The 17,132-nt window shown below is 49.9% G+C and overlaps 1 protein-coding gene across 5 annotated transcripts in view; it reads left to right on the forward strand.

Moving 5' to 3' along the window:
- The window catches only part of Mtus2 (microtubule associated scaffold protein 2), a 360,212-nt gene extending 344,328 nt beyond the window's left edge, over positions 1 to 15,884 (forward strand). For all 5 annotated transcript variants that reach the window (XM_021222671.2, XM_029533663.1, XM_029533662.1 and 2 more), the window contains 6 exons: positions 2,148 to 2,253; positions 4,874 to 4,947; positions 7,886 to 7,984; positions 8,736 to 8,855; positions 11,394 to 11,491; positions 13,096 to 15,884. In XM_021222671.2, the coding sequence (XP_021078330.1) occupies positions 2,148 to 2,253; positions 4,874 to 4,947; positions 7,886 to 7,984; positions 8,736 to 8,855; positions 11,394 to 11,491; positions 13,096 to 13,309 (711 nt within the window). In that variant the 3' untranslated portion in view covers positions 13,310 to 15,884. The remainder of the gene's footprint in view (positions 1 to 2,147; positions 2,254 to 4,873; positions 4,948 to 7,885; positions 7,985 to 8,735; positions 8,856 to 11,393; positions 11,492 to 13,095) is intronic.
- Positions 15,885 to 17,132: the final 1,248 nt, after the last annotated feature.

A 17,132-nucleotide genomic window follows, 5' to 3' on the forward strand; every position in this document is an offset into this window, starting at 1 on the left:
CATGATATTCTGCCCAAGCACGTGGGCCAAGTATTTGCAGACTAAACCCTCTGAAACTCTGCAGTACATCTCTTTCTTCCTCTACATTGTTTCTGTCAGGCATTTGGTCACGGCAATGGAGAGTCTGAGTGGTACAGGTTTTACATAAAAACACATTGGGGGGCTGAGGGAGGATGCTCAGTGGTTAGCAGTGCTAACCGCTCTGCCAGAGGACCTGTATTCCGTTCTCAGTGCCTACATTGAACAGCTCACAACCGCCTGTTCTAGGGGATCTACTGCCCTCTTGTGGCCATGTTGGGTACTGCACACATACCTGCATATGCACGTGCTTGCTCGCCTAGGAAGCGGGCTTCCTTTACTGAAGATAACATATCTTCCTCTATATGAGGTTTCTGCAAGTGACCAAATATCGTCAGTTAGAAGCTATGTGTCCTTAACTGGGCCACTAAAGTCCTGGGGATCTAGACAATTTTTTTTTTCTCCTGGATTTGTGGTTTTAAAATGTCAGGTTTTAACACAATTGATGGTCATGAAATACACTGAATTAGTGAATTACTTGTAAGACAGTGTGGAACAATAGAGGCTTTGTGTTCCAGGTTTCTTCAAGCATTTTTGTTAAAACTGGTTTCGGATGTGAAGGCATGTGTGGAGACAGTCGAACATGCATAGTATCCATACTACACTGTGTGGTGGCTGTATAAGAGATTCGTGACAAAGAATTTGGATAAACATTGTATCATGTCTAGGAGAGGCCTTCATGGGGAGTGAGTAATCTGAGTAATTACTCCAGTGTGGCATACGCCTGAAGTCTAAAAGCAATGGAGAGAGATAATGTTTGCACACAATAAACAGATTGAAGGTAATGATGGATCAAGAAGAGCCACTTGCAGGCAGGTGGTGGTAGCACACACCTTTAGTCCCAGCACTTGGGAGGAAGAGGCAGGCAGATCTCTGAGTTCAAGGCCAGCCTGGTCTACAGAGAGGAGAGCCAGGGCTACATAGAGCAACCATGTCTCGAAAACCCTAAGTAAACAAACAGACAAGCAAACAAATAAAAACACAATGAACGCCATAAGGAGTAGTCTTTGGGTAAAGGATTCAGAACATCTGAAAATGAGGCTGGGTGCGTAGCTCGTTGACGGAGCGGTTGCTCAGCATGTGCAAGGCTCAGCATGGTTCAGTCGCCAGGACCGAAAACCAAAAGTGACACCAGAAACATCTGGGGCAGCCTGCACAGCGGTGAGAACGGAAAACCCTTCACAGGTGGCAACCTGGAAGGCAAGCTTAAGTTGAGGACCTTGGTGCAGGGGACATGTGTGAGCCTGCTGGCCTCACCTGGGAACTGAGGAGAAGGTCCAAGAGGTCCACTTGCTGCCGGTACCTTGGGAGGAAGCTGGCGCTGTGTGTATCTGAGAGAATAGCACCATTGGGGTCAGAGAGAGCTGGGGACCCTGCTTATCTCTGTCACTTTCTAGCTGTTAGGTGAAACATGTTAAACCTAAGCCTGGGTTCCCTTATCTGCAAAATGGGCATAGAAATGCCTGCCTTATGAGGGTAGAGTAGGATAGAGTCTGAGAGCTTAGGGCAGAGTAGCTCCCACTCCCTGACACTAAGAAACCTTGAGAAGAGGCGTGTAGGACTCTTCCTGCCCCATCACTGCCTCTCAGGGCGAGCGATGTCCTGGTCCAGGGCTCTACAGAGGTGGCTGGGACAGGCCTTTCTGAGTGGAACATCTCTTTTTGGAGGAGAGCAGTTTGAGGCAGGGTTTCTCTGTGCAGCCGAGGTTGTCCTAGAACCCACTGTATAGACCAGGCTGGCCTTGAACTCGGAGATCTGCCTGCCTCTGCCTCTGGAGTTCTGCGATTAAAAGCATGTACCACCACTGCCCAGTCAAGTGGGACTTACATCTTTGTGCAGTGAGCCAGGCTGTGGGAGTGACTCCAGGAACTACCATGCCACCTGCAAATGCTGACTTTACCTTGGTACTAGACCGGGAGTGTCTGTCATCCCAGCAGAGTGACTTGTCTCTGGTGGGGCCACTGACTGTCTCTTCCCATTAAGCTGCTCCTACATTTCCCAAGCGACAAGGATATTCCTGACAGCCACCCCAGCTCTCCGGATAACCAGTGGCCATGCCTTTCCCTCAGGTGGAAGACATCACTGCCAGCCACGAGGCTGCTCTGCTGGAGATGGAAAATAACCACACGGTCGCCATCACCATCCTTCAGGATGACCATGACCACAAAGTCCAAGGTACGTACCGGCCTGTGTGCAGTGAGCACAAGTGGGCAAGCTGAACCCCTCTGGCAGCAGAGCAAAGGACCCCTGCTTCCTTCTTTTCTGTCCTTCTGCCTCTCTATTGTGGCCTTTGTGTTTCATTCCCGTGAGAAGAAGAAATAGAAAGTAAGGCTTCAGGCAGGGCTGGGGAGGCGTGCCTAGCATGCAGCAGGTCCCAGGTTCTAGCCCCAGTCCCGTGTCTAAAACTTCGTGCATTCGGACTTCTGTTTCTCTCCTCCAAAGGAGTTATCAGAACCTTGAGTCAATATTAAAATCCCCTTAAAGTTCTTACCAGCCTTGGGTCTGCACACAATGAGGACATGAGATGTTTTAGAGTTCCTTGGATGACTCAAGGTGGAGTGAGACTCAGGGGCCACTCTTCTATAGGCAGAGATAACTTGGGCCTTTTCCTGCATAAGGCTTGATAAGATTAAGCGTCTTTGTGATGTTCATAGGCAGTAGCAGTACCTCTGGAGTTTGACTCCTTATCCACAATAATCATGAAGCAAATGTAAGTTTATAGAGATTGTTGTTGTTGTTATTGTTGTTGTTTAGAGACAGGGTTTCTCTGTGTAGCCCTGGTTGACCTTGAACTGGATCTATAGACCAGGCTGGATTCAAACTCACAGAGACCCCTCTTCCTCCCCAGTGCTAGGAATAAAGGTGCGTGCCACCACCACGTGGCCCAGATATTTTTTTATTGTTTTAAAAACAGTCTTTTTAACAACAAACTAACTGTAGAGTATCTACCCATACTGTCACCTCTTTCAAGAATCTTTCCCATAAGCCCAAGGTGGAGACAAGAGAGAAAAAAATCCTGAGAACTGGCTCAGTCCAGCTCCCGAGTCCCTACCCTCAGCTACAAATTTAAAGTGCCCTCAAACCCCGCCATTGTCTTTAGACAGTCGGTATGCAGATCCCAAACTCCAAAAACCTAGCCTAGATTATTCCACTCATCAGGGCTTTCCAAAACCCTAATGGGCAGCAGGAATTGAGAATAATCACTTTAGAGAGCAGACAGGACAGAGTTCTGTGAGCTTGAAATGAAGAAATGCATTATGGGAAGCCAAGACTGTGTAGTAAGCAATGGTGTTCAATGTCCCAGTCCCTCGGGGTGTTGGGACCTTCTGGCTGTGCCCATTCCCAAGCTACAGACATATTGCCTTTGGGACATTGAAGTTTGGAATCCATAAATTATGGTATTCCCCCTCCCCCTGTCCCCCTGTATTTCCACACATTATGCCTGGTAGATTTTTTTGTTCTTACAAATGAAGTCTTGCTTAGATACCACATCCCAGGCCTTTGAATTATATATGATGCTGAGATCATGTGGTCTATATAATAGGACTTTAACATACATTATACTATGACGATGATCTCAGTAACCACTAAAACTAATCATAGACAGAGGCAGGTAGACCAGAAGGCCAGTTTATATAAAGTCAATAAACTCAGGGGCTGAAGAGATGGTTCAGTGGTTCAGAGCGCTTGGTGATTTTACAGAGGACTCAGCTGCAGTGACCAGCACTCACATGATAGCTCATAACTATCTATAACTCCAGTTCTTTTGACCTTGTACTTGGTACATATACATACACGTATGCAAACGCTCATACACAAAATAAATATATATAAAAAAAATAAAGTCAATGAAATCAACACAAACTTTATTTTTTCACTTTGGCTATGCAAACCAGGGTCTTGACAACCCCAGTCACCATTAAAGCTTTGAGCTGATGGAAACCACGCAGATTTTCCTAATTACAGCTCATGGCAAACCAGGTGGTAATTGTTGCTTCCCAGAGCTCTCTCATCCCAAGAAAGGGATCTAGGCTGATTAAGGGGACAGTCCACCCTTCTAATCACACCACAAAAACAAACCGCTGGTCTAGGCAGGATGATAGGAGCTTCATCCAGCTAATAAGACTCTTCTGTCTGGAGGGGAACAGACGATATTCGCCTAACACCTACATCAGCTTCATCTGTGTGATTTATCAGTTATTGCTGGGATGAGGCCTTCCACAGAACACAGTGATCCAACCCCCACACCTCCCACACCCCAGAATAGCAGAGCAACCTGCCTTTCCTTCTGGCCAAGTGTCTTAGAGCTGCTCTTTATTCAAGCAGAACCTGGGGCTCCCTAGTCTTCAGGGTGTGGCCCAGAGGTCACCAGGATGTCCTCGATGGCTTCTCCAGTTCCACCTTGACAAGTTCCTTCCTCAGCCCTGGTTGGATGCTTTGAAGCAGGGAGGGCAAATCCTGGGAATGGAAAAAATCAGCTGTTTCACCGTGAGGAAAGGTGGGACATTCAGCCGATGCTGTTTGCAAAGGTTCTCAAAGGGCCAAGGTTGTGCAGGATACATTCTCTCCCTACTTTCTTTCTTTCCCCCCCTCATTGCTCTGTCTCCTGATCACCTCATTCTTTCTCTCAAAAATCAAGTCCGATCATCACAGTCAGTTTCACATGAGCAGAGGAACTCTGGAGTCTGCTGTAGCCGTCCATCACTACCGGAAGTCTCTGGACCAAACAGCATTGTTTTATGCTTTTCAAAAGAAAGGTCCACTTCTCAATTTGATATCGTCTTTTTCCTCCCAGAACTGATGTCTACCCATGAATTTGAGAAGAAGGAGTTGGAAGAAAACTTTGAAAAGCTGCGGCTGTCATTACAGGTCAGTCAGTGTTCCCCCTACTTCCTTAGCTGGTGTCAGGACAGCCACAGCATTATGCTCACTTGTAGACATTTATCTGACCCTTGCCATGTACTGGAACATGGAGACGCAGAAGACATGGTTCTCTCTTCACAGAGCTGTGGGGAAAATGTAACAGCTCTGAGAAGTCACTGTGCCTCATGAATAATGCATCAGAGGACATTAAGTTCGTAGGGCATTTGCTGTGTCAGAGGTACCTGGATAGAGGGGTGGGATGGGAGGAGAACATTCTAGAAAACAATGAGGTTATGAAGGCTGGAATTGGCAGACCACCCTTGGAGGTTTTTATTTGGTTGTTTTGTTTTCTTAGGACAGGGTTTTTCTGTGTAGCCCTGGCTGTCCTGGAACTCACTCTGTAGACCAGGTTGGCCTCGAACTCAGAAATCCACCTGCCTCTGTCTCCCGTGTCTGGGATTAAAGGGATGCGCCACCAGTGCCTGGAACACTCTGGTGTTAGTTTTAAGAGAGGCTTAGGTTACCTGGAGGTGGGTGGGATGAAAAAAATCACCCTTTGTGCCTCTTACTGTTACCTGGGGAAGATGTTGGTCTTGGATGCCAGCCAAGCTGCCTGGCTTCTTCCTGTTCCTCAAGGGGATAGTGTGGTGTCTCCCAGGCATATTATCTCCTTCCTGCCTTCTGAGACCCTCCAGTTGCCTTTAAAGAGCCAGAAGCAGCCCTGGTGCTAGAGAGAGCCGCCTGGGAACCCACGGAGACATGACAGCCCAGCCGTGACCCCAGCTCGAGTGATTCTGATTAGAGAAGACAGGGTTTTTAAATGTCATGGTCACCCTTGTCTGGAAATTGGAACAACTGTTCCCATGACTATAACAGAAATCTTGCTCTTCTGGATGACATCTCTGTTATAATGAGCCCATCCCAAAAGGAAGCCAGGGTCCCAGTGAGAACACTGCAGAAAACGTAGAACCTGGGGTACAACGCAACAGTGTGGTGCTTGTCTTTCACGTCATGGAGTCCTCTCCGCTCCATCGGCCAAAGGCCATACAATTCTGTATGCTGTAACTCTTCCCCCAGCAGAAACTTTTTGAGCTGGGCATTGGTGTGTGGAGTGCAGAGTAGCCAAAGCCAACTTCCCAGTGTCCCCAGGCAGCTAGGGAAATTACTCGTTTGGGCAGTTAGAGGTTCAAATCCCCACCCTACCACTTCTTGCTAGCTTTGAGATCTAGGGTAATGATCTAGGGTCGCAGGCCTCTGCCAACCTCAGTTATTCACCTGTAAAATGGGGACATGCACAGATGAAGGACAGCAAGGTGTGAGGCTGAATTAACATCCGCCTGGCTTGTAGCGAGGGGCAAGAAGAAGGAACAGCTGCAATGAACAGGCAGTGGGACATTTATTATTAGTGTGCCATTTGTTGACCTCTGAGAGGGGTCACATCATTTGCACGACATAAAGTAGCCATCGAGGGTTGAAAACCATTCCATCCTGACTTGACTGCTGTGAGAGTCCTTACATCTCTGCAGATCTGTTCTGAACAGTGAACAAGGCAGAAATATGTCGGTTGGATTGTTTAAATCCTTCCTGGGTCATGATTGTTGTTGTGGGATTCGGGTAGCACCAGGTATTTTATAGCCCATTCTGGAAGGTGAGTGCAGTGGTGATGGACGTAGCCCAGTGCTGGCCCAGAGGAGCCGCTCCAAACTGACACTTTCCACTCCTTAGCTCTCGTGAGCACAAACTCCCACTGACAGCGATGTTGTCCCCGTGCGCCAGTGTTAGCATTTAATGGCAAGTTGGAGACTTTTATTTCCCAAAAGCAAAAGGCAGGCAGTGGTAGCGCACACCTTTAATCCCAGCACTTGGGAGGCAGAGGCAGGTAGATCTCTGAGTTCGAGGTCACCCTGGTCTACACAGTGAGTTCTGAGACAGCCAGGGCTACACAGGAAGTGTGGAAATGGAAGCTCTATGTTATTAAGGAAGGAAGTAGCCTGGTGAGCTGGCTCCCATGTGAGCATGTTGTGTCACCTCATTTGCGAGTCCCAGCTCCTTCCAATCATGGCTTAAGGCCATATCTCTTCCAGAAGAGTTCATGAAAGCCCCTGGCCCCTGTGTTTTAATATAGCCGAAACGAAGTCATTGGGGGTAACTGTGGACTCCTCAGCAAGTGACCTGTAGTGGAAGAGCTCCTGTACTCTTTAGTCACGAAGAGCGCAAATTCACTGGCAAGTGCACTTCAAGTGCTGCGGTGACACCGTCACTGTGATTGGGTTGGGGTCGGGTGTCTTCTTAGCCACAGTCACTGTGAAACTAAGCAGGAAGGGGTCCTGTGTACCACAGGCATGCTGCCATTCCTTTACCACACACAGACCAGACCGCTGCCCCAAGATGGGGCTGCTGGTCGAGTGGGGAGAGTATTAAGCCGGGTGAGAATGTGTGGCGGCCCTCATAGGACAGCGCAACCCTTAGGTCAGAAGGGTCAACCGTGAGCTTGGGATGAGAGGATCCGGTGAAGGGTACAAAGCCTTCTCTCTCCGGGTCCTAGTTTGCTTCTCCGTTGCTGTGATAAAACACTGACCCAAAGCATCTTAGGAAGGAAAGGGTTTATTTGATTGACAGGTTACAGCCCATCATTGAGAGAAGCCAAGGCAGGAACCTGGAGATAGGAACTGATGCAGAGAGCACAGAGGAGAACTGCTGTACAGGCTAACTCAGCTACCATTCTTATACAGCCCTGGACCACCTGCCTAGGGATGGTTCCGCCCACAGTGGGCTGAGCATACCCACATTAATCATTAACGGAGAAAATACCACACAGATAATCTGACAGCATCCCTCTCCCCAACTCGTGACAGGTTGATGAAAACTAGCCTGCCCACCCCCTAGCTGCCACTGTGTCTATCCTTGTGGCCCCTGGAGGGACATCTCTTGTTGTCACTTACAGGACCAGGTGGACACTCTAACTTTTCAAAGCCAATCTCTGCGGGACAGAGCCCGGCGCTTTGAGGAAGCTCTAAGGAAAACCACAGAGGAGCAGCTGGAGGTAATCATGGCCATCCACCCGGGCCACCCAGTGTGCGGGGACATGAGCTGGCTTCCTCTGCAGTCTTGCCCAAGGACGAGGCCTCCACACTGAGCCACTGCTGCTGCAGAGAGGAATCCCAACGTCTCTGGGATGTGTGTTCAGTGCCTGACAGCTCCTCTCCCCAAGACAGACCATAACCCTGGGTCTCTCCAGCACCTGCCATTTATTGCCAAATCCCACAGTATCCCTCAGGCAGGGGCCCTGGGTACTGTAACTTCCTCTCCGGCTGGAGACAATCCATACCCTACTTTCACAGATGTGCTCTAGGCTGGCACTGGACAGGGCCAGCTAAGATGTGACTTATAAGAAGGTAAATTTTTTTTCCCCCAAGAATAGCTGGAAAACCTCCTATTATCCAACGCAGTGTTGGAGAGAGGTGAACATTAAGGAAGGGCACCGTCCATTGAAATACTATACTGGCTTTACCCTGTGGGGGAGTGGATTGAACCCAGGGCTGCATGTGTGCTAGGCTAGTTCTCCAGCACTGAGCCAAGGCCCTAGCCCTCTCCTCCTCTTCCTCTCCCTCCTCCTCCTCCTCTTCCTCCTCCTCTTCCTTCTTCTCCTTTCTCCTCCTCCTCCTCTCCCTCCTCCTCCTCTTCCTTGTCCTCCTCCTCCTCTCCCTCCTCCTCTTCCTCCTCCTCTCCCTTCTCCTCCCTGGCGCGTTGTGCCAGGGAACCTGGTATAAAGCGCGCACTCTCTGCCCTTGTAGATCGCGCTGGCTCCGTACCAGCACCTGGAAGAAGACATGCAGAGCCTGAAGCAGGTGCTCGAGATGAAGAACCAGCAGATCCACCTGCAGGAGAAGAAGATCATCGAGCTTGAAAAGCTGGTGAGTTAGTTGGCCTGCTTGCTCCAGAGAGCAGATGCTGTGGCTCTCGCTAGTGACCGTGCTCGGTGAGGCGTGCCCCTCCCTGCCTGTGGCTCACTTCTGACAAGGAGACCTGGTGGCCTCTTTTGGTTACTTCTCCAATCTTTTCCACGTCCTTCCACCACTAAGGCGACAGCAAGAACGATCCATCGCTGTTGTTTACCAGGCCTGGGCAAAGCTCTGTCCTTCCATTCCGACAGCTAACCTCAGCTATGGTACTGCCACAGGACAAGGGGGACAGTTGTACCTAGTCTGTGAGTGGAGATCTCAGTCATGGGGGTCCACCTTCATGAGCCAATCACCTCCAAAGACCCCATGTCCTGGTACTGCACCTGGCAGAGAGGGGTTCAGCAGCTTTGGAGGGACAGCAGCATTCAGTTCAAAACAAAGACTTTGCCCCTCAGTCATCAGCTAGGTTCCTGGGAGCTAGCCTAGAGAAACAGAGCAATATCTGCCCCCTCCTACAGGCCCAAGGCCCAGATAAGAGTTTTAATTTTAAAACTATGAATTCTGTGTGCATGTAGGTGTAGTACCTACTGAGGCCAGAAGAGGGCAACAGATCCTCCTGGAACGTCCTGACCCTTGTGTCCTGGGGACCAAATTCAGGTCCACAAGAGCCGTAAATGTTTTTAATAGCTGACCTCTCTTTCCAGCCCCATTTGTTGTTATTATTTTTTAAATGATTGCTACTATGAAAGAGGAAGAGAGAATGTGTACGTGGTAGGAAAGATAAACAAAATAAGAAAATTAGAATATCGTATTCCTTCTACTATTAACACTTCTCAGAGATGTCTTAATGCCCCTCTCTCCTACACACACACACACATACACACACACCAAATTTTGTCTTGTACAGTGTTCTATAGCCCTCTTCCAACGAACAGGTCATTTCCTCCCAGCTAGGATCTTGCGACGTAGCCCATGCTGGTCTGAAATTTGTGATTCCACTGCCTCCACCACCAGCATGCCGAGATTACAGACGTGTATCTTGCCTCCAGCTTCGAAGAGTGACTTAATGCACATCTCATCCCCATTTGTCTCTGAAACATCCTTTGCAAATGGTTTGCACAAACCAGGAGCTGACCCAGCGGCGCCTGCTGCATTGGTCCACGTGCAGCTCTCTGCTGCAGGCATCTCTTGCTGCACAGGTCCGTTGCAGGCAGTGGAGAGAGAGACAGGTGTGTCTGTTACCACTGTCCTGGACAATGGGAGCCACATAGCTCCTCCCAGCAGCCCAGCACTTACCACGGACCACAGGGGCTGCACAGATCTGACCTTGTCATGTGTCCCGGGTAGGGTGACCCTTGAAGCAGCCATTCATCTTCTTCTTGATGACTGGAATGTCTGCATAGAGCCACCCACGAGCCCCTGGGCTGATCTGGTTATGTTCTGCCATGTTCTGGCTTTGCAGAAGGCCTACATGACTTCCTGTCGTGGGGATCTATTATTTCCTAAGTCCTGGGAGTAAAGATGAAAGCCAGGTAGCATGCCTTGCTCCAGTCCTCCCCAAGCACGTTGCAGTTTTCTTTAAAGATTAGCTACAGGAACAGTCAATGCACCCCATCCCCCTTTTCATGGGGCGATCCGGGTGTGGCGGCTCATCCCAGGCACTGCAGCAGCTGGGTCCTAAAGCAGAAGGTCGCTGTGTACTCCAGGGCACCCTGAGTCACATGGCGAGTTCCAGCCAGTGTGGGCTACAGAGTAAAGCCTCTTTTTAAAAAAAAAAATTCTAAAGTTAGAACGAAAGCGCACATCAGCTAGATCTCACAGTGATGGAGAGATGGCATAAACCGGGGAGACTGTCACTGTAATAAGCCTTTCCAATAGGGTGCCAAGGCTTCCTCTCTCTGTTTTAAAAAAATTTGACCTTTGCTTCTGTCTCTTCAAATCCAAGAGGATCCCCTAGACTTTTAGACTTCTAAGCTTCTCTGCTTTGTTGTTCTGGCTGGAAAGGAACAAAATATGCCACAAGGCTTGTCTCTCTTGCCCCGTTAATCCAGAAGCACCTGAGTAGGGCCAAGTGTGTGTGCCTGGCAAGGGACAGTGACTCACTGCAGCTGACCACAAACTGGGATCCACACCCTGGTTCTGATCATGATAGTGTGACCTGTGACCCTCATTATAAAAATATGTATGTATTCTCTCTCTCTCTCTCTCTCTCTCTCTCTCTCTCTCTCTCTCTCTCTCTTTCTCACGCGTGTGTGTGTGTGCGCGCACACACACACACACACACACACACACACACACACACACACTCTAAAATATGGACCACAGTGGCTTTTTACTACCTACAGTGCACCCTGGCATTTTCTGCTCTGTCTTTCTGAAAAGGGCGATGCTGGTCCCTTATCCATCTCGCCTGACTTTCCAGCCCACAAAAGTTGTTGTACAGAGCGGTTAGCAAACTACTGTTCCCAGAGATCCTCCAAAGTGCAGAAGCCAGGGCCGACGGCTTGCCGCTGGCTGGTGGGCATCTCTTCACTCATGTCCCTTTCCTAGGTGGAGAAGAATATCATTCTGGAAGAAAGGATCCAGGTGCTCCAGCAGCAGAACGAAGACCTCAAAGCGAGGATCGACCAGAACACAGTCGTTACCAGGTGGGTGGGCCCCGTTTCCCATTATATGCCCTTCGCAAAACGGCTTTCCCAGAACATCCGAATGTCGCAGTATCCAGTCTGAATCATCTCCCGGTGCCTCTCACATGATCAGAAGAAAAGCACACAGCTGCGACCCCTCGGTGCACATCCTGGCTCTGCTTCACGTTCCCCATAAGTGAGTGAAGACCACAAGCCCAGGAAGCAGGGCTCCACAGCAGGAAGAGGTTAGCAGAGGAGCATCGGTGGGGTGTCCCCAGGCTAAGGAGAACCGTGGCTAGGTAACCCTGGCATTCCAGAAGCTCAGGTCAGCCCATCCCTGCAGGGTCTTTCCTCAGGAGCCCTGCTTGCAAGAATTGGGAGTTACCCTTGACCCCACACTCAGAGTGGGGTGAAAACACCTTGGGCTTCCGTGGCCAGCTGCAGATTATTTTGTTCGGCAAGGCTACGCCGCCCCAGTGAGATGGAGACCTGAGTCTTTTCCCACTCTGCTGGATCAGTCTCCTCAGTGTGACTGTGATATGTTATCCTGTGTACATACATGCTCATGTGCACGCACTCATGCATACATCCATTTACACATGCACGCACTTACACGCATGCTGATGCATGTGCATGCTTATACACTGACATACCACTTGTCCACATGCCCACACGTACCCATACCCAGCCACCTTTCCTCCCTCTGTTGGCCCCGAGTACCGTTTCAGGACTTCAGCCCAGCCAGCTGTAAATTGTATTTGTACTTATTCCTGTGGATTCCTGGAGGCGGCTCTCACCTTCTAAAACACAAAATGGATTAGACAGGCCACTCAGGGGTTAAGAGCACTGGCTGCTCTTCCAGAAGACCCAAGTCCGATTCCCCTGTACCTACTTGACAGCGCACAACCATCTGTAACTCTAGCTCCGGGACACCCACGCCCTCTTCTGGCCTCCACAGGCACTGCACTCAAGTGGTTCTCAGACATGCATGCAGGCAAAACAGTTCTAAAGGTGCTAGATCTGAAAACATGCAGCAAAGCCAGCAACTTAAGCACCATGTCATCACACACACACACATACGCACACGCGCACGCACACGTGCACACAGACCCCAAAACAAAAACATGACTGCCTTTCTGCCCCCTTCACTAACAAGCATCTGTTTTTCTGAATGCTACGCTGAGTGCCAGCCAAGAACATAACAGAACCTCGACCCCTGCCCTCTGGGGCTTGTGGTCCAGCAGACAGACAGGTAGACAGACCAACTCTACAGCAGAGCTAATGACTTTGGTCACAGAGGCGTGTACCTAGGGCAGGAGGTAACGGGAAAATCTTCCAGGCTGATTGGCAGCTGTTCGTCCGTACCCTGACCGCGGCCAGAGGCGATCTCCATCTCTCTAAGCGACCTCTCCTAGGGGCCTCTGGCAGCATGCCCGCGTGGCCTCCCATCTGTCTCCTTTCTGCTCCAGCCTCTCGCCTTTGATCTGTTGCACGACTGCCACAACCTCCCCTAACCCAGCAGAGAGACCTGTGAGCCGTGAGGTGTCGCCCCTGGCCTCTGCCTGTCAGCCTCTGTGGCATTCGTAGGCCCGCTTGCTGCCTAACCATTGTTCTCCTCCATGCAGACAACTGTCGGAGGAAAATGCTAACCTCCAGGAATACGTGGAGAAAGAGACCCAGGAAAAGAAGAGACTGAGCCGAACCAACGAAGAACTACTTTGGAAGCTCCAAACGGGGGACCCAACCAGCCCGATTAAACTCTCCCCTACATCTCCAGTGTACAGAGGCTCCTCCTCCGGACCCTCCTCTCCAGCCAGAGTCAGTACCACACCTAGATGACATCACTCTGCCACCCACAGGAGCTCAGGCTTCTGTCCATCTGAGGGCGTGCTGGCCAGGTGCCGGTGGCCACCCTGTGCGCATGCTCGGTAGCTGCACAGCGCGCATGCTCGGTAGCTGGACAATGCATCTTAGCCTCCTCTCTGACCCTTGTGCGAAACCGTCCTGGTATTGGCGCTTAGGAAGGCATAAGCAGCAGAGTCTGGTGTCCAAAAAGAAAAAAAAAAAAGGAAAAAAAAAAGTTTTAGTATAGTGAGAAGCAAAAGAGAAACATCTCCAGTTGTCCTTGAGCGATGAACTTCCACGGCAGAACTTTAGGTCAGTCACAAACAGCTCCGTTTTGAATACACGAAACCCTCCTTGTACCGCTGCATGTGTATATTCAGATGTGTGGGTATACACCTGTGGCGGTTCCGAATTGCATTTTTTTTTTTTTATAATGCGATGTGCTGACATATTTTAGTGACGGTCAGCAGTTTTCTAACTTGTGCCTAAGAATTATTGGGAAATGAAAATGCATTTCTATCTAGTTTCCTGGAAATATTTCTATCCAAAATAGAGAAGAAAAAAATAAAAAAAAAAAAGAGAAGAAAAGATAGAAGCATGCCTATCTGCCACCGAGTGGTCCCCTGCTTAACCTAAACACCAGCGGTTTGTAGATGGTAACTGCCTTTGGAAAAATTAGCTTCTTAGTCCAACGTGAAGTGGGGTTACTGGTACCCCCATTGCAGGATTTAATTATGACTTCTCCCATCCCAAGGAGGTGGACTGTAGCACGGTTGGGAGTGGGGGAGGGACTGAGGGGTCACATGGTCTGGCCAATGTTTTTCCCCTTAGTGATTCGATATTATCTTGAAAACAGCAGTTTTGCTCCCCCCTGAATACCCAAATGGCATCTTGGAATCCATCATCAAGCTATTACTGCATCCTCAGGAAAACGTGGGAGCATGTGGCTTTTGCAATGAGGGTGAGCATGAACTTGGAGAAAATCAAGACCATGCATGGTCCATCCTCATGATGGAGGAGTGCTGGTGGGGCCATCATGGCTCCCATCATAGCCCCTCATAGGCAACACCCCCATTTTCAGTTTGGTTCTATGACTCAACCCCATCACCACATATCAAGATGGCTCAGGGGTTCTAGTCAAGGCTTCCAGAAACCAGCCTTTCTCTCTTGGGGAAAGGAGGGAAGCCAGTTCTAAAGGTGCTAGATCATGTCCCTTCTGCTGGAGGGTCACCAGGGCTACACCTGCCAGTGGTCCCATCTTAGCCCCAGAAGGCTCTCCCAGACAAGGGGACACAGTGAAATGGCCAGTCAGCATCCATCAGCCACTGGACTGGCCTTTGTCTCTAACACGGTAGAAATTAGACCATGAAAGGTATTCATGTAGTGCTATGGAAGATTAGAAGCATGGCCCACAAAAGAGAAGTAGTTTTAACAGTCAATACAGTGCTAATAACAATACCTTTGTTTCCTGTATGTGACAAGAGACCCTTCACTTTCTAAGCACGGGCCTGCCTGTCTTTGAGCATGCCCGAGATGACAAGAGCCCTGGAACCAAGAAGAAACGACCTGGGCATGGTGTCAGCTTCTCTAAGGACACACAGAACTGACACAGAGGCAAATGTGGTCTGCATTCCTCCTGTGGCTCCAAGTTGGGCGTCCTTGGTCTCAGGTGCACCTGACTGTAGCCAGCTTCCATGGGTCTTGCCCATTCTGAAGACACACGCGGTAGATACACAGAGAGCAAACAGGTTCTTTCTCTTTGGCTCTGCATGATACTGGGATACTGAGCTGCTCATTTCATAAGAGTAGCCCATGCCATGTCAGTTCAGCACACACACACACACACACACACACACACACACACACACACATTTATTCTTTTAGCAGGCACAACCTGCAGGTATAAGTTTGGTTGGCCGCTTAGCTCTCCAAGTTAGGACCCGCCTCCACAGCTGTACCTGCCGAGGGCAGAGTACTCAGCAATACAGAGTTCGATGTGATTATAGAATGTGGTGCAGTACGTTAGGCTGTTGTGGTCAAAGTGGTAGCAGTGTTAGATCTATGTACCCTCATTAGGTGGACTAGAGCTTTGCCCTAATCAACCTCAACCCTGGGCACTTGAAAAAATCTCCCCATGACCCTGGCTTTGTTCCTCCATCACAGACACCCATCGCGTATGGTACCCCACTTGAATTAAGTTCTGAGATCCAGGTGGCCAGAGCTGCTATGATTCCTCTGTCTCCATGCTGCTGCTACGATCCGTACCTCTCGGCATGGAAACGCGAGTCTGTCTCCCTTCCCAGGCTGGGGCACTGCGCCGTCCCTCCTGCCAAACAGCTCGGTTCTTCATGGAGTCAGGAGGTCCTGCTGGCCTACAGCAACTCAGTTGCGTTGGGCTGGGACTGCATTCTTGTGATGTCGGGATGGGTTTGGGGCTCGAGGTCAGGTACTCTGGGGTGAGCTGAAGGGGGCACGACGTTCTTTGTCCTGCCCCTCTGGTTAACTGTGCTCCATATTTGTATTGAACTCTAAAGCTTATTAAAATGAACCTGAGGGACTTCCCTTGATATCCATGTGGTCTGTGTAACTGGAGACAAATCTCATTCGGTCCCGACATGGCAGACGAGGACGCAGAAGGTATTTTCATACCCTTTCCTGTGTGGGCCAGGGTTGATTGGAACCAAGTCTGGAGACTCAGCTCTTGACTCAGCAAGGCCAAAGCTATGCATCCCTCTCTCCCATGTCTCCCCAACCGTCCACCACCTGGGAACCAAGCGTTCCAATGGATGATTCTACGTGCTAACCCGTATTCACACCACCACAGTGGCTAAGATCCACATTTGCTCATTTTTTCAGTGTGGAATCAGCCACTCTTCCTATCCCACCAGCCACGGTTGTGGATGGATTATGGACAGTTCGTCCAACCTCGCCTGGCCCTAGGGAGTCCCACGGGTGCCCAACATTGTTTGGGGGGGGGGTGTCACAAGGAAGACCTGAGTTTTCCACTTCCTGGGCTCATTTTGGTGGAGTGCGTGGGAATGGCAAGGAGACCACAACCAACCTGGGCATGTAAACGCCCCTGAGTTCATGAAACTCTGGTCCCATGATGAAGCCCCTATGGTCCCCTGCAGATTCATCCAAGCTTCCAAAAATTACTGATAGGGAATACTGATTAATGCATCACTGGTCCATATATGCTAGCCTTAGTTTTTGCTTGGGATATCAAGTTCCCTCACCGTATGGCAGCCATCGAGCATCATCCTCAGCCCCACCCCATGTGGTAAACAGGCCTGATGCCAGCACCATCATTTATAATGGAGTTAGATGCTGACCTGGCCCCTGGCACGTTGCGTTCAGGAAATGAGATGGACACCAGCTGTGAGAAGCCGGAAGGAACTATGTCCCCTCCCACAGGGGATTCAGTGCAGGCAGAGGAAGCTTAGGAATCCAACCTTCCATCTCCGTCTCAGGCATCGGATGGCACCCTACCTATAGTTAGCCTTCAAGGTCACTCTCAAAGCAGATGCTACGCTAGTGCGTGGTATCCGTGAACAACTGCGGCGTCTTCTGTCTCCCTGCACTCTCATGAATGGTGATCAGGTCGAGTCCGCCCAGCCTAGAGTGTGCATCGACTTCGCATGTGTGCACCTGTCTACACTCTAGCCTGGCGGGCAAGCTTAACTCAGTGAGACAGAATGGCTCCCTTTGAGCAGGGGCTGACAGGTTACACGCCATTTCCAGTCTGCCCGGCTCTGGCCGTTGGCAGATGATAGATGTAGCTGAAAGACAAGGCTGTGGGGACATATGAATTCTTCAA

Source organism: Mus pahari, chromosome 23, assembly GCF_900095145.1.
Source record: "Mus pahari chromosome 23, PAHARI_EIJ_v1.1, whole genome shotgun sequence".
Lineage (NCBI taxonomy): Eukaryota > Metazoa > Chordata > Mammalia > Rodentia > Muridae > Mus > Mus pahari.